The sequence below is a fragment of the Clinocottus analis genome, unplaced genomic scaffold, assembly GCF_023055335.1.
Source record: "Clinocottus analis isolate CAN_PGR_092001 unplaced genomic scaffold, fCliAna1.0.p SCAF_3, whole genome shotgun sequence".
NCBI lineage: Eukaryota > Metazoa > Chordata > Actinopteri > Perciformes > Cottidae > Clinocottus > Clinocottus analis.
Genome location: NW_027176042.1, coordinates 5,948,033 through 5,972,802, shown reverse-complemented (window position 1 = coordinate 5,972,802; position 24,770 = coordinate 5,948,033). Strand labels below are relative to the sequence as shown.

The 24,770-nt window shown below is 42.4% G+C and overlaps 1 protein-coding gene across 1 annotated transcript in view; it reads right to left on the bottom strand.

Moving 5' to 3' along the window:
* The window catches only part of iqsec1b (IQ motif and Sec7 domain ArfGEF 1b), a 181,351-nt gene that overhangs the window by 92,657 nt on the left and 63,924 nt on the right, over nt 1-24,770 (bottom strand). Inside the window, exon 2 of the mRNA XM_068593981.1 lies at nt 20,192-20,299. Coding sequence (XP_068450082.1) covers nt 20,192-20,299 — 108 coding nt within the window. The remainder of the gene's footprint in view (nt 1-20,191; nt 20,300-24,770) is intronic.

The window sequence follows — 24,770 nt, the reverse complement described above, 5'->3', positions numbered from 1 at the left end:
AAGAAATGGATGTTCATCTCTATTTCACATTTTTTCTCCAGACTTAGACAATAGTCTTGTGTCATGCTTGCAGCTTTTATTCTCTTTTGCTTGTTTCTCTTTCTGAAGACATGCTTTACTTACCCTTTGCTTTAATCTTTGCTATTATCCAGGAATTGTGTTTTTTCTTTCTTTCTAAATCCCCTTTATAGGCGTAGGTTTATGGATTTCAGGGTGCTTCTAATCAACGACCTTGTATTATTTATTACACAAAAGATGAACCAGTAATGTATGCTGAGTTGCCGTGTTTGTCATTCAAGTGGGCTTCTTCATACTGGGATGTGAGATTTGAAATTTGCAACCGTAAAGCTATGTTACGTATTGGTAGCTGCAACACAGGCAGCAATGTGTCAGAGACAGGAAAGAAAATTGATGAAATTGGTATTAATAGTTTAAGCCAGGCAAACGTCACAGAATTAAATCTGCAATAACAGCATTTTTTGGCCACTCGGGGGCAGCGGAAACAAGTTGTGAGCACAACATCGACATTTTGTTTTCCGTCTCTACCAACTCCTGAAATATCTAAAAATATCTGGCAACTTTCACTGTTTCGATTCACTCCCTCTTACCGCTCTCATCACCATTGTTTGCAGCTGCGGTAGGTCGCTGTTTTGAGAGTAATTCAACTTTCATAATAAATAATAAAAATATGGTGCGCTACATGCTCAGACAAATACATTCCTCGGGAGCTAAAAGGAGAGCAAATGTTGGACTAATATTCAGGCCTTTTGGTATCAACGATGACAAGCAGGAGGACAGAGACATGACTCCATAGGAAAAGTAATGTTCCCTGTCTCTCCGGGCAATGCCAGCAAGTTCAGCTGACCTTAAGGTCACAAGTTGATCGAGAAAAGAATACAGGTGGAGCTATTATTTAAGATTATTTGAATCTCAGCAGATTCAACTTCCATGTATGTGTGCACGGACATGTGTGTGTATGGCAAAGAAAATAAGTAAAGAGCTGGTGCACGAACACACAGCTGTTTGTATCAAGGAACCAACACCCTTAAATGCTGTCTTACGATCTCCCTGGCGCATACAGTAGGATGTTACACTCCATCTTATAGGCGTATATTTGTCTTTTAACAGGCTCAGTGCAAAATTTGAATACGACCTGGTGTTTAAAGCGAAGGTGTCACATCCTATAGTGTCAAATTCAGGCCAAAATAAAGTCCTGCCTGCAGTCTGACAGCTGGTTTCCATGTTCCCCCCCAAATTAAAAGTGAGATGTGATCAGTTCTGCTCCGCTGCTGCTGCTGCTGCTGCTGAAAGTGCTGCAATGCTCTCTTTATCAGCCTCCCCAACATCTAGCCTCTCACTTTCTCTACTTTTATCCATTGAATGCAGGCGATGTCGTGATAAGTTATTTGCACGGGCGACGGCATGAAGCAGATTCATTCATCACCACAACTAAAAATGGGATTGCCGCGTCACTCTAATTCAATAACCACATGTGTAATCCTGTCTTGGATTTACCAAATGAAAGAGGGACAGAGTGTCAGCATTAAGATGTTGTCAGGCATCGCAATAGTCCATAAGAAGGCGGGCTCAGATAATCTTCTTCTGAAAAGGAACAACACTTGTTAAGAGTTCCTCTCACCGTCTCCCTGACAGGCGGCAGTGAGCTTGAGTGCAGCCGACTTGGTTCAGCAGCAGTATGTGTGAAGCGTCCATGCTGGGAGGCCGCTGAGACCGCTGTGTGGCTGAGGAGCCCTGTGTGTGTGTGAAGGGCTCAATATTACCACAATGTTACCACCCCGTCAGAAGAGTTTGGCTTCAGGAGGCTGTAAACACACACAGTCAGAAGCTCTCTCAGCTGCAAGCTGCTCTCAAGACTCGAGATGAGGGGTCACGTTTCAATGCAAGACTCAAACGGGAAAGAAAATCCATTGTCAGTGGCTAGATCACCTCTGTCAATATTGACCAGCAGTGATGCTTGGTTTCAGACGTCTGATTAACCCATTGCCTGTAGATAAGAAGTGGAAATCATCCTTGTGACGTCACCGATTGGTTTGTGGACGGCGGTTTTGAACCCTTGAGTCTGGTAATTTGGCCTCAAAGTCCGCTAACATGACCGGGTCGTCTTTCAAAGGGGTCGTCTTTCAATCAGAAGATTGTCAGTTCGATCCTCACTGCAAATCCCCTTTCAGAATCAACAATGACTAGCAAATTCCTGAAAGGAAAGCGTGACAAGCGAGAGGCCAGTGGACAGGGAGTGCAGAGGACATGTGATGCAGCGTTGGTGGCGGTCAGTCATTAGCTGATTACAACTGCACCAGATAATCTGATGCCATGCCCCCACCCCCTCTTTGACACAAACTAACCTCCAGTGGCAGAGGCAGCTGATCGATTTGGATCTTGCGCGGTACAATCGCACCGATTAACGCAGAAATGCTGTAAAAAATTTAAAAAAAAGACACCGGTGTAAAAACATGGCAAATCTGTTTTGGAGACACTCCACTGAAGCCAATCTAACCTCGGCATCCTGCTGTGTGTGTATACATGGCTGTAAACGCTTCTGCGTGAGTGTGTGTGTGTGTGTGTGTGTGTGTGTGTGTGTGTGTGTGTGTGTGTGTGTTGTGTTTTCCCTCAGGCACCAAAGGGGTGAACCATCAATCTATCAATTACAGCTTGATGCAGCCCCTTTCTCTCCTCCCCAGAGGGCACTGCGAGGCACACTTTACGGAGATCAGCTCCCCCTCCTCCCGAGAGATCTGAGGTGGCTTGCAGAGTTCCTGCTTTAAAAAAACACCGCCCAATGCCACAGCTATATGGCACAACAATATCTTTAACTCTCTGAACTCCAAAACACGGTGGCGGCATTGAAAATCATCCAATTGTTCTCATTGTGATGGTCCTTGAACACAGAAAAAAGGAACCAAAACAGAGAATAAAGTTGTGATATTTAGAAGAAAAAAAACATTTGAATCTACACGTCTCATTTGAAATCTGGCTTAAATACATCTTTTGCTTCAACCCCATCCTGTAAAAAACATACAATTCTGAGCTTCCCGGTGTTAGGAAGCCATTTGCCTCAGACCAATAGTCACGTGACAGAAATTCATGACTAGTGCTGTTTCATAGAGGTGCAGGACATGTTGGGCCTTCACCCTTCACCTAAGCAGCTGCTCAGCACCAATTACAGTGAGATACTAGTCCTCCCTCTGAGATATCCCGCTGTCTTCTGTTGGGGGAGCATCATGTTGTTTCAACAAGATAAGACACAACATTCTATAATCTTGCAATGCAAGATAGGTCCTCAATGATGGGTTTTTTTTCTCTCTCCTCAAAACAGTGTGGAAGAAGTAGAAGCAAGGCATCTGAATTCTTAGCTAAGAGTCTTCATGGGTTTTTTTTTCTACTTTGAGGGACCATTCCTCCTGAGGGCCAGTTGAGCATCCCCGTGACTGACACTGAGGGATGCGCTGGCCGCCTCCCAGTCACTCGCCAGCTGTCATTCATCACCCCCGTCATCCACGTGGCCAGAGGAAGACACGGCGTTCCTCCGCCAAGCTTTGCGACAGTCTTTGCCCCTTAGGAGGAAGCGTGGGTAAAACAAATAAAGAAAAAATCCAGTCGTGGAAGTGAGCGAGCGAGCGAGAGAGAGAAAGGGGAGAGGTGGCATCCCTCCAGCTCCAGAAAATTATGCAACGTGCAGAGAAATGGACTTTGCTATTGTGCAACGTCACGGGTAAAATCCGTGCTTGTGGTAATCACTTTTATTCTAACGAGGCATAAAAGGGTTTCACATTCGCAAGGGAATTACTTCTTCCATCATGTGGTGTGAGGTTTGTCCCTAAAAGGTTGACATGTCGTGCAAACACTTTATCAGACAAACTGCACTATTACATAGTAGCTAAACCTTTATGCCTAAAGAAACTTTGTCATCCTTGTTTTGTTTATTTGTGTATGTACGTTGGAGTCAAATCCCATGCATACATGGCGAATAAAGATGATTCTGAACCGTTGTTTTTCTGCACAATGGACCAAAAGCGACTTTATGGGATCAATAGGAGTGTGTATGGATAGGTGAGGGTGGGGGGTTGGGGGGGTACAGCCAGAAAAGGACAGAAGGTCTGAGGCTTTGTAAGGAACACCACCATTCTGACACCCGGGAGACAAAAATGACAGCCAAAGACAGAGGTGGATGAAATTGTTCGGCCTCGCAGCAAAAGGTCATTTTGTCAAGCGGCTCTAGTCTGATGTCAGATCCAGAATCGTGTTCGGGAGAGGAGAAGAAGAAATGGTAGCTTTGCTTTAATTCACAATGTGCCGCGGTGTGTTAAATTGCTCCCATGTTAGAAAAATAGCAGCCCTTCACACTGCAACACACACCCTTGTCATTAGGGGAGGCTCGCAGTGAACCCTGGTCGTTTCACGCCAGGAGGAGGAAGTGTGCGTGTGTGTGTGTGTGTGTGTGTGTGTGTGTGAAGTGGTGGGAGTAAAGCTGCTTCAGTAACTGTCGCACCCCACCCTCCCTCTGATAAACAATCCATCACTAATTACTTTTCGACACAAAGCAGGCAGCATTAACAACACGGATACAATTGAGCTCCGTGACGGCAAAATGCATCCGTAGCTGAGGTAGAAGTCGTGCTCGTGTGGCTTGCAGTGCGGCGGTGCCCGCATACGCTGCTGCGGCCGGCCGAGCAGAACGTAAGTGTTTTAATAGGTGGCGACCGACCTTTTCTCACAAAGGGCAGACAGCGAGCGGCATCAGTAAAACCATTAACCCTGGATTAACTAATGAACATCTCCACATTGATTTACCTGTTTCCCTGGGCTGCTCCGAGGGCACCAATCAAGCTTTTTATTTGCACATACACTCGTCCTCGACAACACCTGCTGCCACCTCAGGCATCTGCCGAAAGATGAGCACACAGCCTGCTGTGTCTGAACGGTAAGAGTGCAGAGGGATGTGCAGTTTTATTTTTCCTTTGCAGCATGGAGTAGCATATGTACTTCTCATTCACAGCCCCATTATTACATAACCTAACTAACTAACATATGAACTCTTCTACAGATTTACTTTTCTTTAGTTTGACATGGACTTTGATGTCCATCGTGGCCAAACAGGTGAAATTAAGACTTTCGAGTTGGTCACGTGATACAACGCAATGCCAAACAAAATGCCTTGTCTCATAGACTTACATTAGGCTATACACATCTGTAAATCAGCAAATATTTCTTTGAATGAGGTAATTTAACTTCTTAGCACAAACAAATAGCTCAACATTCCAGCGGTGAAATTTGTGAATAATGCAAGGTGACATTTTGCATTCAATCAGATATCATCCCTGTTCAACTGCGTTATATATCCATGTGGCACAATTTTTGTCACATGTCATATTGAATGACTGTGTGTTGTGGAAACCAACTGCTGTTACTGCTGCTGAGGAGAAAAGGTTGCAGTTTAACTTACAGTGTAATAAACCCAGCCTGCCTCGGGGTGAAAGCAATGATGAATGTATGGGGAAATCTCAATCTTCAGATCAGATACTCAGACAGTCGGAAGGGCTTTGGAAAAATCCAGTTTCAACATACTCAACAATGTCCTGAAGCGATTCGACATGATATTGTAGTTACCTTAATGATAAAGTAAAGGCCATGCTAATGCCGATATCAAGGTTATTTTAGTTTGAATATAACAATAAGAGCTTTACACTGGTGAGGATCAGAAGTGGAAATAGAAAGTCTGAAGACCCAGCTGTACTTCCTTCACAGCTCAGTGCTTTATTGGCACCCGGGCCCATGATTACACGGAAGACAAATACCCAGCAACTTTCTCAATCAAATAATGTGTAGGCTTGGTGCGGACTGAACTAATGACATGTGGTCCTTGTGATCAGATTGAGTGTCTTGGAACACATTGGTGCACAGCCGCACACACACTCACACACATAAAAAAAAACCGCTTGAAAACACCATTAAGGCAATCAATAGCTATAGTAGCTGTGCTTTTTTTCTGAGACAAACAAATGGGTCCTCAAATCTTAGCAAAGAACATGTGGAGCAGAATAAGAGCACTTTTTTTTATTTTCAGGTACCTTGAAGTATTAGATCTCCTCTATTCATAACCGAGAATCCGCTATAAACAACTTAAGCACACACATTTTAGTTACTAAAAGGGATACGTTTAGAACATCATGGCCCTTCATATAAAGCAAGTATCCAAAACACCCTAATGTTTCCTCTCAAAAGACATGTTACATGAATGACACACATTTTCTTTTTTGGCCTTCCCCACTGAGCATGCTCAGGTTCTGTAAGAAATGTATACACAACAGCCCCGCTTTCTGGTGATGCATGTTTACCAGCATAGCTCCACAATTGCTTGGATATTGGTCAGCCATATTAATAGCGACTTTGTCGGCTTCGTTTTGTTCACGATATAACCGATCAGAGAGCAAAGCAGATTAACAGATTAAGGTCTAAATTTCCTGAACCTCAATAGTCCATTTGGAAAAGACAAAATAGTAAGACACAGAAGTTGATTTTCAAAAACTAACTTCAGGACTTTAACTTGAAAAAAATGGGGGGGCCAATTATAAAGTCTGATTTAAAACAATCAGCAGGTTGAAATCGTTTCCTCAAAAAAAGAGAAAAGTGTGAAATGACACAGTCAAGGTTATAAATCCTCAGGAAGCTAAAGTGAATCAGGGTCATTACAAAGAAATGCAATGCTGTTGGAACAGTATGTTGGGGTAAGCATTATTACAGGGACATGATTAACAAGGTTGGTGCTTGCTCTCTAACTGTTGTTTTTAGCGGTCCAAAAAGCGCGTCGAGGCACCGTTTACAGATGCTAAGATGATCCTCTGTATAATTCAGCTCTTTCATTGTTTCATGCAAACCTTGTGCCCTAAAAGTTACGTTCCAGCACAACTGAATTATCAATTACGTTTCAAAGGAAAGGTTTCTTCTCCCAGATTACTGTCACAGTTTTTTTAATTGTGGTTGAATTCAGTAAAATATCACGGTTTGGCTTGAAGTAAACCAAGTATGAAGTTTGTCAACGTTGACTCTTGATTTCACACGGGACTTCAACAGCGGTCTCCAAAGTGAAAGTCTTGTGTTTGATTGACCCGTCCATCCACCCCGGCCTATTTTTAGTGACAATGTAGTAAAAGGTATTCATGGTGCCCGGAGGATAACTCCTAATGACTTTGGACCAACCCTGACCATTTTTTGTGATGCATGTTGCAAATTAGTTTATTTACCCCCGAAAAGATAAATGATTTTTTTTATTTTAAATTTTATGGAGTGTGAAAGTTGATTTATAACCTTAAATCAACTTTAAACCACAAGTGGGTTAAAGTTTGAACCTATTTTGTCAAACATCTCAACATCTATGACATGGTTGGTATCTTGGCACAGACACTGTGCACGGTTATCCTGTGGATGCATTGTAATCACTTTGGTGAACCCTTGTGTAGTGGTTTGTCCAATACTTTTGGTCTTACATCAAATAACTAAACTAATCATGTTTACATCAGCCTCAGCTGTACTTTAAGTTCAGTACTAATTAACAAATCGACATTATACCTCGGCATGTTGGGATTGTCATTGTGGACATGAAAGCTGTCTTCTTATCAATAGTCTGGCTTGTTTACAATAATTGAACTAATGAGTACAAATTAACATGGTAATTTGTTGATGCTGAAGCACGACACGTCTTACCTTAATGAATGTCTTAAATTGAAGCAGCCACTGCTGGTGTTGACAGTTACGAGCAGGTGCTGCCGTTAATGGCTTCCTTGCTTCATCGTTTGTGGTTTTGGGACAGATTCGATTTTGTGCATTACAGGTATTATTCCAATTACAGCAACTGCAAACTCAGTTACATTCATCAACTGCTAAAACCTTCCAGAGTTTACGGAGCATTTGATCCCCAGTCAATCCTTCTCATGGGAAGGGATGCAGCTAATGACGGCTATATAGAAAAACAAAGCTTCTAATCAGGTTTAATGTAGGTGTAGAGAGTGTGAAGAATGGAGTCAGTAGAGAGGGGGGTTGCCTCAGTATATCTACCTCATTAGGGGCTATTGAGCATTATACATTTTACACACCATGTTTAGAGAAGGACTGGGACTCTGTTAACGCAAACCACTTCAAAAGTCAGCAAATGTCGCCATGCATTTGGACAATCTCTTATCAGCCCCATCCCCCAGCATCGCAGGAAAACAACACAACGTGCCTGCAGAAAAATCCAATATGTTGCCCTGTTCCAAAAGCTGTGCTGAAACGGAGTGAGTGAATACGCTGGGATTACATTTCACCTTCTACCCTCCCAGATGGCCTCTAATCTCAAATTACCAACTGCCTCCGGACAGCCGCAGAAACAAAAAGTCTTTCGCATACACCTTCAGGAATAACCGTTGCCAAAAAACACTCATTAATGCATAAATGAAAAGAAGATCAACTACAACATGGACACAAGCCCATTTGGGTGGCCCTTCATCCCTATTGTTAGCATTCAAAGTCAAATTAAAAAACTTAAATCATATCAGTATAAGACTGTGCACATAATAGTTGTCAAAGAGGCTCCTGCTGCTACAATAATGAATCGATTTTCAGACTTTTCAGACAGCTGTTTTCAGTTTCAGACAGCAAAGGGAAAATTGCTTTTTCTATTGTGCCCATTTAAAGAGCAGAAAACTAAACAAAAGTTGACAAAAAAGTGAATGCCTTTACTAAATCTCTTTGGTGAAATTGCCCTCATTGTCAGCATTCAGGTAACAACTGTACAAAAGTGGTGAAACAACCATTTTTCTGTGGTTTACTCATTTTAATGCAACTTATCTGGGCAATTTGGCAGCAACTAATTCGGCGTGGGTGGCGAACATATTGTGTCAGTAACACCAGCTGGGCATTCCTTAAAAGTCTAGTGGGCAACACATTGCAGCATTTGATTTCATCGGGCCCTTTTGATGTGGAGCAGTTTCTGTGTCATCTGGTGGAGAGTAATGAAGAGAATGCAGGGGGGGATCAATGCTGCTGCTGCTGGCCGGCAGTGCGGCTCACTCTGTGAACACCCTCACAGTTCCCAGCAGTTCCAAGCCCTGGCCCAGAAAGTCTAATTCAACGCTGAGAACTCCCAAGAGGAGCGCAGGAAAAACTATCCGGTGGAGCCAAATTCACCATCGATTGGCTTCTGCCCATCACGGAGACAGAGATAGAGAGAGAGAGGGGAGGGAGGAAGGGCGAGAGGAAGGGAGGGGGAAGCCAGACAAGCTGGGAGCTGCTCAGAGCGGCTTAACTGGAAATAAAAACACAACGATGACGTGAAAAAGAGACGGATTCCATCCAGCACAATTCTGTGCAGACAGGAGGGTCATTTAATCTCTCCACTCACTTTCATCTCCTGTGAGTGTGCTTGAGAAGTTAACAGTGATGGCTATCAGCACATGAGCAATTCATTGGTAAACGGACTGTACTTGTCTGGAGCTTTATTTAGTTTTCCGACCACTAAAAGCACTTTAACACCACTTGTCATCGTTCACCCATTCACACCCTGGTGGCAGGAGCTACCAAGCAAGTTGCTGCCCATCAGGAGTAATGAACATTCATGCAACAGTCACACACTGTAGGCACAGTTATGGGAGAAAAAATTGGGGTTAAGTGTCTCGCCCAAAGTCACGTCGACATGGACTAGTCAAGCTGGATATCGAACCGCCGTTCCTCTGATTGAAGGACAACACTCCTCTACCAGTGATTCACATCCACAAGCCGTTGATCTTTTAGCTGTGGAACGATGCCTCAGTCAGTAATACCGTACAGGAAAAAAAGACAAGGACTAAGCATAAGTGAGCCCAATATCAAGCACCCTGTTCACACGAGCGCCCTCTTTCACACAGATTACCACATGTTGAGACCGCAACCGAGGTGACCGACTTCATAGAGTCCATCAACCAGTAAGACGTATGCAGCCTCTGTTCGTTCAGTTCCACAAGGCTCTGTGGGGACGGAAATAAAACGCAGGTTAAAAAGGTTAATCGTAGCATGTGCCACAAGCACAGCATCCCCACAGCAAGTAATAGGGACCAAGGAGTTTCCTTTTTTTAAGAGCCGCCCATAGCTATACATTATAAATGGTTTTAATTCAGCCTTAATCGCCAATGGGATTTTAAAAGCTGTGGATGCTTAAAATAGCGATCTCAAAGATTTTTACTTTAATACATGCCTGCCAATCCTCTATCTATTGACAAATAAGGTAACGCAATTGTAGTGTTCTGGTGCAGTGTGTTGAAACCCTGGACTAAACACAGAGTTAAACCGCAGTCAATGAAGACAGAGATCGTACGAGATTTCACCCATTTACTGTTACTGTCTTCAATCATGCTGCAAACATTCAGTCCACATTCTTAACGGAACATTTCATAGTAGCAAAATATCAATATACATTGCGTATCTGTATATTACAGCACTCACGACATTGCTTCTACGATGCTTCCCCGTGGATGCAAGCAGAATCCGGAGCATGCGGTCCACTACCCAAATGTTTGCTCAACCGGAAGTACTACAACCGGACACCATTTAACAGGAAGTGCAAGTCCCGCCCCAGAAGTGACAAAACCGGAAGTGATGAAACCGGGGGTCCCGCCCCGGAAGTGACGTCGTGATATGACACAAACAGAAAAAACGTATTGCCAACTACGTCTTGAAATAAACAACCATTAATTAAACAAATGAAAAATAGAAAAATGCCGTAAAGGCAGCACAGCAATGGTGATGAGCCTTCAAAGTATTGCAATATTTGCGTTAGGAAGTTGTTATTCCTGACAAAATTCTGAAAAATAGCATGTTAGTATTGAATTTTAGACGACAACAAAGACTCCAGACTGTCAAACTCCATCAGAGCAAAATTTGTTTGCTTTCACTCAAATACAAAATCTTGAATCAACCAGGACTGCATCATTAAGTAGAACATCAATGGTGTATTAGTGTAGCTTTACACGGTCACAGAAAATATTGCAATATTCTGGCTTTATCAATTGAATCCAATTATTTGGTTTCAACGATTTTTGGGATTTTCTTTCTGTTGAATTTGTGCACTTATTTGAATCATACGTATGATTGTAGAATTCTGCTGGAGGCTACGTCTGGAGGTGAAAGCTCTGTGACGCAAAGAAGCACAACCCAAGAACACTTTCCCCCATTAGCAACTATAGAGCCAAAATCAAAGCCATGACGTCCCATAACTTACTGCAATCTACCAGTCAGCACTTCTTCATCGCTCTCCCGAAACAAATTAAGAGTTTACGTTTAAGAAAAATCTTCTCAATTACAGCAGGTGCTATAAAATATTGAAACCTGATGATTTAATTTAGGTTATAAGACAGCTACTGTATGAGTATACAAAATAAATGGAACTCCAGTAAAAAATGTACCACCATTGCAGCGCCGTGACAAAACAAAAGTGTACCAGCCGACTCCACTCCACCCTCAGCACAACAACACAGTAATCTTGGCAAACTCCCCACTCCTTTGAGATGGTCTATGTTACTAATATTCATCCACTTCTGGTTCTGTGTAAAGCTACCTTTTAATGCAAACATTTTCAAGGCGCAGTTGCAGCAAAGCCGATCAGACGGGACTCCCTGATCGAGTGAGTATTGCTGTAACACAGAGGAGCTCAGAGCGGTAGAGGAGCGGTGATGGGGTGCGTGTTATAGGAACGTACATCATCCTGAATTCATCAAGAAGAGTGGTAAACACGAAGGAAGTAACAGCCAACAGCATCAACAGCATATTCAAACACGGTCAGATTAGGAGAAGGAGAGCTCACGGAAATATGACAAAACAAACTTAGAACAGCGTAAACTAGGATAAAGTCCTGTCTACGATGTACATCTAGTACTAGGTCTAGTTACAGGTCTAGTTAGAACATTAACACACTCTACATTGCCAATCGGATCACAGGAAAATGCTGAGTTGAGAGTCTTGAGGTGTGTGGCTGCGAGACTAAAAGAAACATAGCTTTCATTCTCTGCTAAAGTAAATATTTCCGGGCCCCAAAAGTAGGCCCAGAGGGAGGCTGAAGGAGCCATTATGTAAATAATCTTGTCATTTATCTCCCCAAATCCAGCTCTGAGCCGATGGTGCGGCGATATGTCCTCCAGAAGCTCCCAGTGTGGCTCCCGCCGGTGAGCTCAGCCTCCCAGCAGGGCTGGGGATTGAACCTCACATATCCATGCTCTGCAGGCTGCATCATGGGGCTGTCGACCGAGATCGCGTGCGCGCACACGCACCATCTCACGGCCCGTGGAAAGTTAATTAACTGGCTTTTTGGAGGCGGCAGGCCCGTGATGGTGATGAATTAGCGCGCCTTCCCTCCCATCGCTGGCAGCTTTAGCCCAGGGGAAAGGAGCGCTGCAGTCTGCTCGGTCCCCTGTACGGCAGTACATTAACTAACTCCCATGCGGGCAGGAGACTACAGTTTTCTGGAGACGGGGAGGGAAATTAACAGACAAGGAGCTGATAATTGAGATAACAACAAACACAGCTATTAGTGGAAATCAAGGATGCTCGTTAGTTTCTCTTACTTTAAGAGCCCAATCAAAGCAGACTTTTTTTTTCCAGTTCTGGTTAGGATGTGGGAAGATAATGAGGATGCAGCTGCAACAGAGCAGTTCAATGTTTTATCCTACTAAGTCCTTTTTATTAAAAAAAAAGGCATTCTAGCTTAAGAATATAATAAATAAAATGCAGGAGATATTGTTGTGCAGTAAAGTAACCCTGCGTGATGCGCAGGGTGAAACCGAGACACTCAGTTCAGTGGGTGGTGTCGATCAGGAGTCAGCTGAGCGTGCAGCAGCTGGTCTTTGAATGCTGGGGCCCATCTTCATCTCCCCTGGCTGACTGAAAAGAGTCCTTTTGTTAGTCGGCATAGATAACTGTTTCAATAAAACGCATGCAACGTAGACAAAATCAAATATTCATGCTTTTGGGAGAAGCTTCCCATACATTGACTAATTTGTGGCGACCTGCCACGATCAAATTTCATGGTCCATCAACATGGACTGTTTCATACTAGTTTTATATTTCTTTATTTCCCATCTGTTGCATGGAGTGTTGTCTCAAATAGCTCATTGTTAGTGACTAGGGTTTGGGATGTCGCACAAACTATTACTTTGTGCAACAAGTTAATGCCAAAGTTCTGAAAATATGAACATGTACAGACATCTTGTCATCGCAAGCACAATAGAGAATGTGTTTGGGACAAAGTAAAGTCACTTTATGATAATACTATATTGTAAACAGCGAATATGTTTTGCAACCGGCACGTTAACGTTAACCACGTTAACGTTAACCACGTTAACGTTAGCTGGTAAGCCCACGTTAGCTGGTAAATGAGCATTCGGCAAAGTTAGATTCTAACATTAACATGTTATGTTCAAATGTAATGGTGAGAAACTCAAATTAATACAGTTCTTTGATGTTTTCACAGCAGTAGAACATAGAGAGGGAATTATGATCTGGTATTGAAGCACATATATATATATATATATATATATATATATATATATATATATATATATATATATATATATATATATATATATATATCTATCAATGCTCTCTTCAAAGCCACCAGGCTACATTGATAAAAACAGTAATTTCACCTCCATGAACAGAGGAGTTCTACCGTTGCCTTGATCGTTTAGTTTGCTTGTGTTATTGTGTGGCTTCGGTGAATCCAAACAGGTACTTTAAAACAGCGGTCCTCAACCTATTTTGTGCCACGGACCGGTTTTGTGTATGACAATATTTTCCCGGCGCGGCTTCAAGGTATGAGGTATAAATATGAGAAAACAAAAACAATGCAACCGGCATAAAATCTAATGTCAAGTATAAAAAAAAGTCATTAGGCTGAAATATGAACTAATTATGCAGAGTGGGCGCGTGAGAATCAGTAGTTGCGATAAACCTGAATTTGAAGTAGGACTCCTGATATTGTCTTTTAAATGCAGCTTTCTTTTATTCCCCTTTTTTTCATCTGTCTCCTCATTGGGCCTTTTCCCTTCTCCAAGGAAGCTCTCCAAAGACGAAATTTGCAAATTTGTGTTAGTTTTGTGGGCTTAACTTTTGTGGGTAACGCGTCACGTGACCGACATCTTTCAGACCTCGACAATCAATCAAATGTGTTTTTCATCAATTCTTTCGGTGCGGCCTCGGACGAAAGGACCCACAGACCGGTGCCACTGTTCCTGTTTGAAAATGTCTGTTGTCTTCACAAGCTTCACTGACTGTGGATAATTACCTCATATAACCCCACTTCAAAACATTGGTCGATTCAAAATGAAATGGATCGGTCATTCCAGTTTGAACCGACTGGGTTCCAGTTAGCAAGTCCACCCCTGCCTTTCTAACCCCACATCTCCAAGGCAGGTTTCACATGGAAAACGCACTGTCTCTTGGAAAAGCAACCTTCGGTCACAGACCTTTTTAGAAAGCAACCCCAGATCAACAGACAACTTTAAAAAACAGTTTTTACAGGTTGAGAACACCTCAAGATTTAAGAAACAAACCTACATTGACTTCCCTGCACTGCCTCTGTCACGCTATTTGTCATCTTCACATTCTTCAGACAAGAGAACAGCGTTATACAAAACCATAAGTGCTGTTGGGAGAAACAAGAGCATAACTGTGGGAAAGACAACACATGTGATGTATTTTACTGCTCTCAGTGGAGGCCACCCAATCCAGATAGAATACTTCTGCTTGTGTTCAAATGAATGCAACTGGGGCAGAGTATTCACGGAAATCTATAAATATTCCCCCAGCTCCAGTGACAGGCATTGTGGTTATTTATAAATCCCAGCCAGCTGAATGTGCCGAATGCTGCGTCACGATCCCAAACAATTACACAGATGCAAGGAACGATCAGCAACTTTCAATTTATTTATTTATTTGTTGTTCAGCTACGGCACCATGTATACAAATTCAACATGATTTTTAAAAAATTACAAACAAAACAATCGCTGCTTCCAAGATAGAGAAAGGAGACAGTGGCCTCATAATCAGGCGCTGTGGGCGAGAGACAACTAAATCCAGAGTCACTCTCTGGTATTGTGAGTGACTGCAATGCAATCTTAGAGCAGGTAATGACAAGGGTTTTTTTGTTGTCTTTTTCAATGTTTGGATGACAAGTGTTGGTACAACTGAGATAGACTGAGTCGAACATGGAAACATAAGCCACTATTAATGATGTAGGGCTACAATTTGGGAGAGGACAAACACACCAGTGAGCCAGTCGACATTAAAGTGTGGCTTGTGAGGCTAACTTTGTCCCTGTGTACACACACACACACACACACACACACACACACACACACACACACACACACACACACACACACACACACACACACACACAGACACACACTGCCACTCCCATTCCACTACAGTGGCAAAGCAGTGCAGCCATTTGTCAAAGATAGCGTGGGTTGAGTAAACCAGCCACCCACGAACCATCTCAGCACAAAATAATACCAAGGTAAGCCAGGGGCAATTTAATATTTAGTTGCATCAGGCAGTCCGTGGCAGGAAATAAACAACTTTGGACTAATAGCAATATGTTTGTCCTGAAACAGACACACAGTAAAGCCCTAAGAGGCAAGGTGAAGAACTGCTCATTATTTCTTCGTTCATCCTGACAAAGTCAGAAACTAAATGCACTTGTTTTGTTTTTTCACCTTGACTTAAAAGACTTTTAAGTCATTCAAATTATTTAATCTGAGCCCGACGACAGCCTTAGGGTTTGAAAAGTGAAGCCAATGTGCAAGTGTCTTGAACTTGAGTTCTTCCTAATGGCCAACAGGGACAACTCCTCTGGTTGCAGAAATGAGTCTGATTGTATAAATGACTCTACTTCTCTCTTGATGAATTCCCTCAGTAAACATAAAAAAGACCATAAAGCTTCATGCTTTAAGGCATGGTACCTCAGGGTTGAATGATTGATACCACGATGTTGTACGGGGCCTCATCGAGTGTGTTAGACTCTTACAAGAGATAACTTCGGGCCGGTTAGGAATGCCGATTTATTGGAAACACAGCAATATGCATTGTCAATATGCACAAAGGCATCAACAATCACACATACTGGAAAACAATGAGCAGCCAAACTTTTGCAGCGGGCCAAAGAACAACAGCAGAATAAACAGATGAGACAGTTTAATTTCACCCCCAATGTCCTCATTGTAAAAGACAAACAACTGCATTAGAGGTTGCTGTTGTGACTTCCTGGGGCAACACCACGGAGGCATTTCAGACCCCATTAGTCATGCACAGCTTACTCCTCAAGTCAAGAGCAAAGAGAAACAAAAGAACAAATTAGCTGCTTTCCTAACAGTGCTGATAGGCAGAGAGGCGGCTGTTGGTGGGAGAGATATGGTCAGACACACGGTTAACAACGCACGGCTAAACAAGCCGTGGGCCGAGGAACTTTCCAACTCGAGATGGAAGCCCTGGCTTCGCCGTCATCCCAATTCATGCGTTTCCTCGCATCTAAACGTCCTCTGCAATGGCGGTCTTTTTGACCCCCCCTTTAAATGTAGCATTCAGACTGGGTATACACATTTTAGCCACAGATAAACCTTTGTATCAACTAGTTTTTTCAAGCACACCTTCGCTTGGAGCCTATGAAACCATTGAGAAGCCTACTACCACAGAATGACAAAGAGACAAAGAGGCAATGGACAACCATACATGTTAGGGAATCAACTCAAGGCCTTTAAAAGCTATGCAAATAACACATTTTGGCTACCCAGTGTATACCATTTACAAATATCTGACTAGCATCATTGTAACTCTGTGTTTTAATGCCGCACATCAAATAGGAAGGTTTCAATGCATTAAAATAGGGGCCGATGACAGCATCTGTGCGGATGGCAACGGCAGTGCAGACAGTAAAAGAGCCCATCAGGACCACACAGAATGAAAATCAACCCTGACCAGGTGTGCCCTTTGTTGGATCTGTTCTTGAAGGCTAGACATTTCAAGTACAAGGTGTGAAAGTGAATTCACCCCGGACTCATTGTGGTGTCCACCTTTGTAGACAGGGTGTAAGAGGATGAGACTCTGATAAGAGGGAGATAGTAACATCAGTTACAAACTGTCTGCTTATAGTCTTCCTGGATAGCAAACACACAAAAAAGGAAGGAACTTGATATTGAGTTTTACAGAGAAGCCTTTTACACAGATGGTTTCCTGCTTTCTTATTCACACCACTCAACACCTTCTAATGGAGCACAAACTGGACGTCACACCACTGAGGAGAGAACGTATCGACAAATACAAAGGCCAAAGATAATCACAGATTCATTTGAAAACCAAAACAGCAGAAAAAAAAACAACATAAAAAGGAGAAGCAGACCACAATAAAAAAAAATGGACATTTCGTAGTTCTTTTGCTTTTTTCCAACTCTTAAAATGACTGCACGCTGATACTGTTGGCGTGTTGACGTAAACCGCTCACGATAAGGTTTGTGGATCATCTAGCGTGGTGATTTCGGGGATTTTTTTTGGCACACCGCAAGTTAAATGTCATTCTAGTTCCATTACATTGGAGAGAAGGGACAGATCTCTCCAAAAGCAATCGAGATTGCAGCACTCCACGTAAGAGGAACAATACGTATTGTTGATTTAGAGGTGAAATGTGTCTTTAATTATGAAACATATTTAACTTCACTCAATAAAAGCCAAACTTCGCACAAATACTCTAAACATATAGAACTAAATTATATAGTAAATTATTATACAGCAAATATAAAAATATATTATATAGAAAATATAGTTACAATACGAAAATACAACTTTTAATTATAATTCTTTTGCAAAATATATATTTTCCTTTTCCTTAGCATAAACCAATATATCAGTAACATGAACTGATTATCTATGTTCCCAAGGGTATTCTGTATATTATACCTTTTTAAATTATTCACATAGGCCTTGTGGTTGAGGAGATAATCGGAATTTAGTATGGGCATATTAACTAATCGGATTTTCAGAAAACAGGGCTTGATGCCATAAGGTTAATAAAAACCTTCCACCGATGTGCTCTGGCAAAATTAAACCAATGCTTTATGTGATCTTATAATTTGACTCACAATGAATCCTGAAGGAATAAAAGTTCCTTTGATAAAAGTGAACTGAGCCGTGTAATAATGTTTCGTAAAGAGCAGGATCACTAAGAATCTACGCGAACAAGACTAGAAAAGTCCAATAGAGGAAGGGTGTTTTTATCTTTTACATTTGACCCTTTTTCCTCTCTACTGACACATTTAATCTCATATCTGCCAAATCTAAAAGCCCAACTGTCTGTGAAGCTGCCCAGCCTTCCACCAGCGCGTTGCTTCGCAGTGGGATTTCACCTGCGGCGGCGTGTCACTTCCTCCGTGCCTCTCGGGGATTTAACATAATTGCATTCATTATCCAATCTCCACACCTACCTCCTATTGTAGGTTCCGGCGTGACCCCAAACATCAGTCGGGACGCAACTCCCCCCAGGCTTTTGTAATTGATGTGCACTCGCTCCTGATGTTTCCTTTGCAAAATACTTCCTAATAGAGTTGGGACAGCTCAAGACCTCACTGTAATCACAAAGTGTTCAGCACTCGTTCTTTGTACTCTCTTCGTTCTTTCTACTCATCTCCACGGCTAATTAGAATCAATAAACATGGTGAACAAACACGGCTCATTAGGGCTTTCACCATCTCCTTCCTCCCCTGGCAAAAAGCCTCCAGAGTGACATGTCTTTTTCCCCCCCCGCACACTGAAAAACCTGCTTTTCAAATTGCTTAGTGCTGAATGCCCGATAGAGACGGCGTGCGCAGCGGCAAGAATAAAAAAAAGAAAAACCCTGGGAGATTGCCACGGAGCTTTTGAAGCCTGTGTCCCACTGCTCAACGCTCTCAGGGTTTTCATCTCTTCCAACCATCTCCCCTCATTTGCCGAGGAGCTCTCAGGGCCTCGCTGAGCAGCTGTAATGAACGCCGAGGAAAAAGGACACGGACAGCCAGGCGGGGAATTACAGTGCTGTGTGTGTGTGTGTGTGTGTGTGTGTGTGTGTGTGTGCCCGCAAGATGCTTCATGCAAACACCCTGCTCGGAGCGATCCACACTCAGCGGTAGCAGTGCAGCATCGGCCCGTCGCTCATTTTCCAGATATCGAAAAAAAAATGTGTCATCGCAGGGGTCTGCTCTGCCCGCTCTATCGCAAGAAAGTAGTCCCTTTTTTCCAGACTGCGACTCCACTTCATGTCTGTGGTTGTGATTAGTGTTGTTCATTTTCCATCGGAGTGGACTTTTGGAGGACTGAGGAGGCCACCTACCAGCTTGCGCGCAGCAGGTGGTGGAAGTCTTCACAAGTAATAGAGAGGGGGGAAAAAAACTGAAAAATAAGGCTGACAAACAACAGAAAGGCTAAACAGAAGCGTGGGGAATGAGAGCTTCACATATGTGATGATAAAGTGAGTGAGACTGTAAACCAGCAGCAGGGCAGAAGCTGTCGGGAAGAGAAAGGCCGTGGTTACGCTTTTGTTATCAGATGCACCAGATTGAACCTAATCTGTGTCAGCATATGTGGGACCTGCCTATGGTTGTGTAATATTTCATGGTCAAAAGAGCGGCTAAAAAAACAGTGGATAAACATTTAATTGCTCCATAAACTCGTCACAATAAAAACATGCAATCTTTCTACTGTTTACTCATCCTCCCTGCAGTATCAGTATCCTTTTTTTATTGAGGAATAGCTGCTAACAATGTTCCGCCAACTTGGTGATGAACACATTTTCCTGGAAATCCTTCACATTAAAAGTTAACTGTTATTAGAAAATGCTTTTATTTTGACAGAGAAGTCAGGAAATGTTGAGTTCTTGTCTTCTCTCTTTGCTCTTCCCAGAACAAGAACTCTCGCTTGGGTGGTGGATGATGATGTGGATCTACGTTTGATAAATTGTCTGGATTGTGCCCTCCTGTTGTCTCCAAATCGCCACCTCAGCATGTGGTCTGGCTGATTGAAACCCAATGCACGAGAGAGTAAGTACTTGACAATTTGAAAAGACAAGTGTAACCACGGCCAGAGACTGTGAGGAGATGGATTTAGAAAGGTGTGGTCTCGTTGGAGAAAATGTAAAACTGTAATTTACCTGCAAGATGCAGACTTCCATTTGCGACAGGGGTAACTTCTTCTACACGGTGGGTCATTAAGGTTTAGAGGGATCTCCGAGACTTCTACGGGCAATGAAGCGTGTCGCCTGCAACACAAAAAGACAGAGGCACATTGAAGCGGTTCAAATCGCACATTTCATCAAGTTCAACCAACAAAACCCCCGAAAAAAACCACAGCAGTGCATTTCCATCACACATGATTGTCTGTTGACGGCAAGGGACGCATGGACGATGGCGAGTTCCTGTCGCAGCGTGAATGGCGGCGTGCTTCATACCAGTGATGGGGGTCCGTTGGCAGACCGACTCCCCCCTCCCCCGAGCCGAGCATAGCATTTGGCAAAGCGAGAAAGATAGATTACTTTTGTCCACCGCCCGCAGCTTTTTAATGCCTTCAAATCAGGGCCGGGGAACTCTCATATACAGTATGCATCATCACAACGGGCTGAATCAGCACACACAGCTCAGTGCAAGGTAGAGGGGCGGGGGAGGGACATGATCACAATGTACCGGGCTGAGTGTAATGTTAGACTCCGACGGCGGCTGTGGAGAACCGATACGAACAGGAAGGAAGTGTGAGACAAGAGGAAGCATACAAGACATTATTTTCTGTTATCTAACGTGTTAATATTATGACCTTCCCGCTTCCATCTCTGAAGTTCCAGTGCAGGAATTGCAAACCACAAATGGTATCATCGTTTAACAGGTAGATAACAGCAGTCATGCAGAAACTCACTGGGAAAAGCTACAGTGTGCAGATATTTTAGGACATATTGGAGATGCGGACGATCCGATCAAATATTTGGATTGGGTTCCAACATGACGTAATCTGGTCACACTCTTTTTTTTTCAACAAGGCAGATTTGATAAGCAGTCGACGCATTGTTGATTTGACCTCATTAGATAACGCTTTTTTCTCGACACTTCTTGCACATTTATTTCAAACATTCACTTTGAATACCGTATGAAGGAGTTGTCAATTTGCCATTGCAACCACAGCAATTTGCCCTCCTATTCCATTAAATTGAATTGTGTTTGGATGTGAATAAACTGCTTTGGGATACATCTTACTTCAATGGAAAGTTGCAACACAATGAAAATTGCGGTGCATTTGTTGTGAGAAGAAGAAAAAAATGTGGCACAATCGAGCAGCCCCACTTCCAACAACTACTGAGTATCTCTGCATTATTTCTACGATCTAAACAGAACAAATGATTTACAGCAGCATGAACTGATGCCAAATCTTCAAAACCAATGGATAAAACTGTTTTCTGATGTGGTTTCCTCTTGACAGGACAACAATGTCCGTCAGTACCTTCCAACATTTTAAAAAATAACCATTACAAAACAGTTTTTTTTTTTTGATTTGCAACCTCTATGGTTCAGATTTTCTTAAGTTTAGCCAAATAAAATGAGAAGCTAAAGAGAAAGATTGTGCTCATGGGTGAAAGCAGCAAACATTTAAACTTCTTAAAACTCTTTTTTTTTTTAGAATTGCCTATGCTTTGCAAATCTGTTACAGCACTTTGTAAACTCTGTTTTTAAAAGGTATTATTATTATTACTTACAGTTGGTACTAAACAGGATGCAAACTGCTATCTCTGGTCTTCAAGTCAGACAATTTGCACATTCAACCGTCCACCCCAAGAGCCTTGTGGCCATAAAACAACATCACATTACTTTTGTCGTTGCTCCAGAGAATATGCAGTCATTAACAAAAGAATAACACAAACTCTCAAGTCAAGCCTTCGCACAAATGACCACTGCTGCAAATTTCTGTCAAGGAGTCAACTGTGCTTAAGACCGATGTTGGGACACAAACAACTTCAAACCATTACATGGGCAGGGAGCATAGTTTAAAGAGACCATAAATAAAACACCTATATATCTCCTCTTGGTGTATAAGTGCTGCAGCTGGCTGAGTCATGGGAGAGGCAGCCCCTTGTCATTGAGCGATCCCCTCAGTGAGGACTGATGCACTGGTACACTAGATAATGCGCTGCCTGGGGACGACTTTAGCCTCCTTGCAAAATGTCTTTCCCAACGTTCCTATTCAGAGTGAAGTGAAAAAGAAGACCTTGCAAAATCATTCTTCTCGAATTGATTTTCTTTTTTTTTTAAACGTTTTCTCTTCTGATAGCCTCAACAGCAGTCACACAAGGAGATACTTCTGCAATTCTCTGAAGAGCTCTGCCAGCAGCAGTGCCAGTGCAAAACCGAAACCCAGATGTTCACATCTGTCCGAGACTTTACCGCTTGTCATCTGGGAATCAAAGAGTGTTTAATTTGGTCTTGACAAACTCATAAACCTTTAAGGTAGACGGCCAAGGGAGCTTTAATTTAATGAGGATTGACCGAGCCTGATACAAAGAACGAGCATTAACGAGCTCGCTCTGATCAGCCAGAGATAAAAAGAACAAGACAGGACTTTATGTGAGGAATAAGAACGACGGTTCAGCCTTCAAGGGATGATGAATTTGGAGAGGAATGCTCAATTTAGCGTGATCACACACTCTCGCCAACAGGCACCGGCATTGTTTTGTGTTCGTTTTCTACGACCACATCATATTGTGTTGAATTAAAAAGAGTAATATATTGCTGAAATGTTCAATGAAAGAAGTGCTCCCTCGTGAACTACTTTAAAGTAATAACCGGCACTATATTCTCCTGAATCATTTGCAGTGTTTCTTGGTTAGTTTCATAATCACACTTTATGAACTTACAAACAGGATTTGACACCCCAATAAGTCGTACAACCACATTTAGTTGCAATATAAACACAGCATACAGCGTATCATTAAAAAAGTTACAAAATGCTCAGCAATTTCAGAAAACATGGATCGCTGGGTCCAAAAACCAGGATCTTGTGTCCTGTGAAGTCAACATGGACTTACTTAAAGTTGCATCTTGAACATTATGTAGGGTTACTGCGTTGCGTACGTAACATGGCCTATTCAACAATGTTACGTCATGTACATAACCTTACTATGTAGCCTAACTTACAAAATATAACTGTAGCATACATACCTTAGACTAATTAACAACGTTACCTCACGTACATACAGTTACTAGTCTCTTGGGCTACCTGGAGAGACATAGTTTGAAGAGTGGGGCCACTGACAATTTAAGAGTAAATTGTGATACAGATTGCAAACTTTTCTCCCCTTTTACTTTTGACTTACATTAGTTTTGACAATTTTTCAGTTTGAAAGGATGAGGCTGTGCCCGAGTGGCACGAAATGAAACATCACAAATCTCCTGAAATGAACTTTCAGCAGCGGTGTCAACCACAACGGCTAAACTTTAATTAGCTACTCATTAAATTACAGCGCATTCAAATTACAGCCACGTTTACATCATTGCAGTAATCAGGGACCATCAAGAGGCACACCAACAGGAACAGGCCAAGACAGAAAGGGCACACAGTATGTGCCTTTGGAACGATCATTTTTAATTTGATGGGTAATAAATTGTATTTTGGGAGCTTCATGGTGTCACCTTAACATATGAAAACTCAAAACAGTGCTCAACATCCAAAAGTGTGCTTGATATCGTAGACTGACCAGTAAATTGAGGGACAGTCCGGTGCAGCGCCTGTTTTGCTGCTGCAGCCAATCCGCCTGTCGATCTCCCGCTCCATCTTACCCTCACTTGTAAACAAGACCCCGAGATACTTGAACCCCTTCGCTTGGGGTAGGCACTCTGTCCTCAACAATTTGAATGTGTTTGGAATGATTTAATGTCACAAACATAAAACGTGATCTAACAACCAAGTAGTTGCCTCCTAAAACGTCTATCGTAAACCCTTAAACTCATTGCAATTTGATGCTGCTTGTGATGGGAAGGCTGTAGCTCTAACGGCAGCATGCCATATGGATAAACTTGCCCCAAGGACAAATGGGTTGTGCTCTTTTGCGACCCTTAGCTGCCAGTATTAATCTCCCATCCATGGAGGTTAAGTCCTGGATGGAGATTTCCCACTGCCTGCCATATAAGCTTCCTGTTATCACTGGAGTGCAGGTTCTCTGCTTACATAAAGCCAATCTCTAAACACTCTGGCTCCAAAAACTTCTAAACTGTCAGAGGGCTGGCAAAGTGGTTTCAAAGACTAATTGGGCTTAATAATGGTGCTTACGCTGCAAAAACACACACACTCAAAGTCATTACAGACAAACTGTGTCGGCTTTTTATTAGTTCTCAAAATAACAGTGAGCTTAAGTTTGTTTTAAGTAAAGCAGATGTACTGTTACTTTATTGCCATTGACTTATTAAGTATTCACACTGCATAAATAAAGCTTGTAGTGCCTCCTTGGAACAGTAACAACTTCGATATGTGTACCCTTTACCACATGTTTTTTTCACATCAGTGGAGCTTTCCAAAGTGGTCAAAGCATTTTCTTAAACTTAGATGAGAACAGTGTTCATGTCTAGTTTCAATTGAATGCATAATTCACAAGACATAGCTGTGTGCCATTTTGTAATGTCTACCTGTTCGAGTACAATTTTGAGTTTAAAAGTGTTGCTGATTTTAGCATACCTTGAAGTACATGACAAATCTAT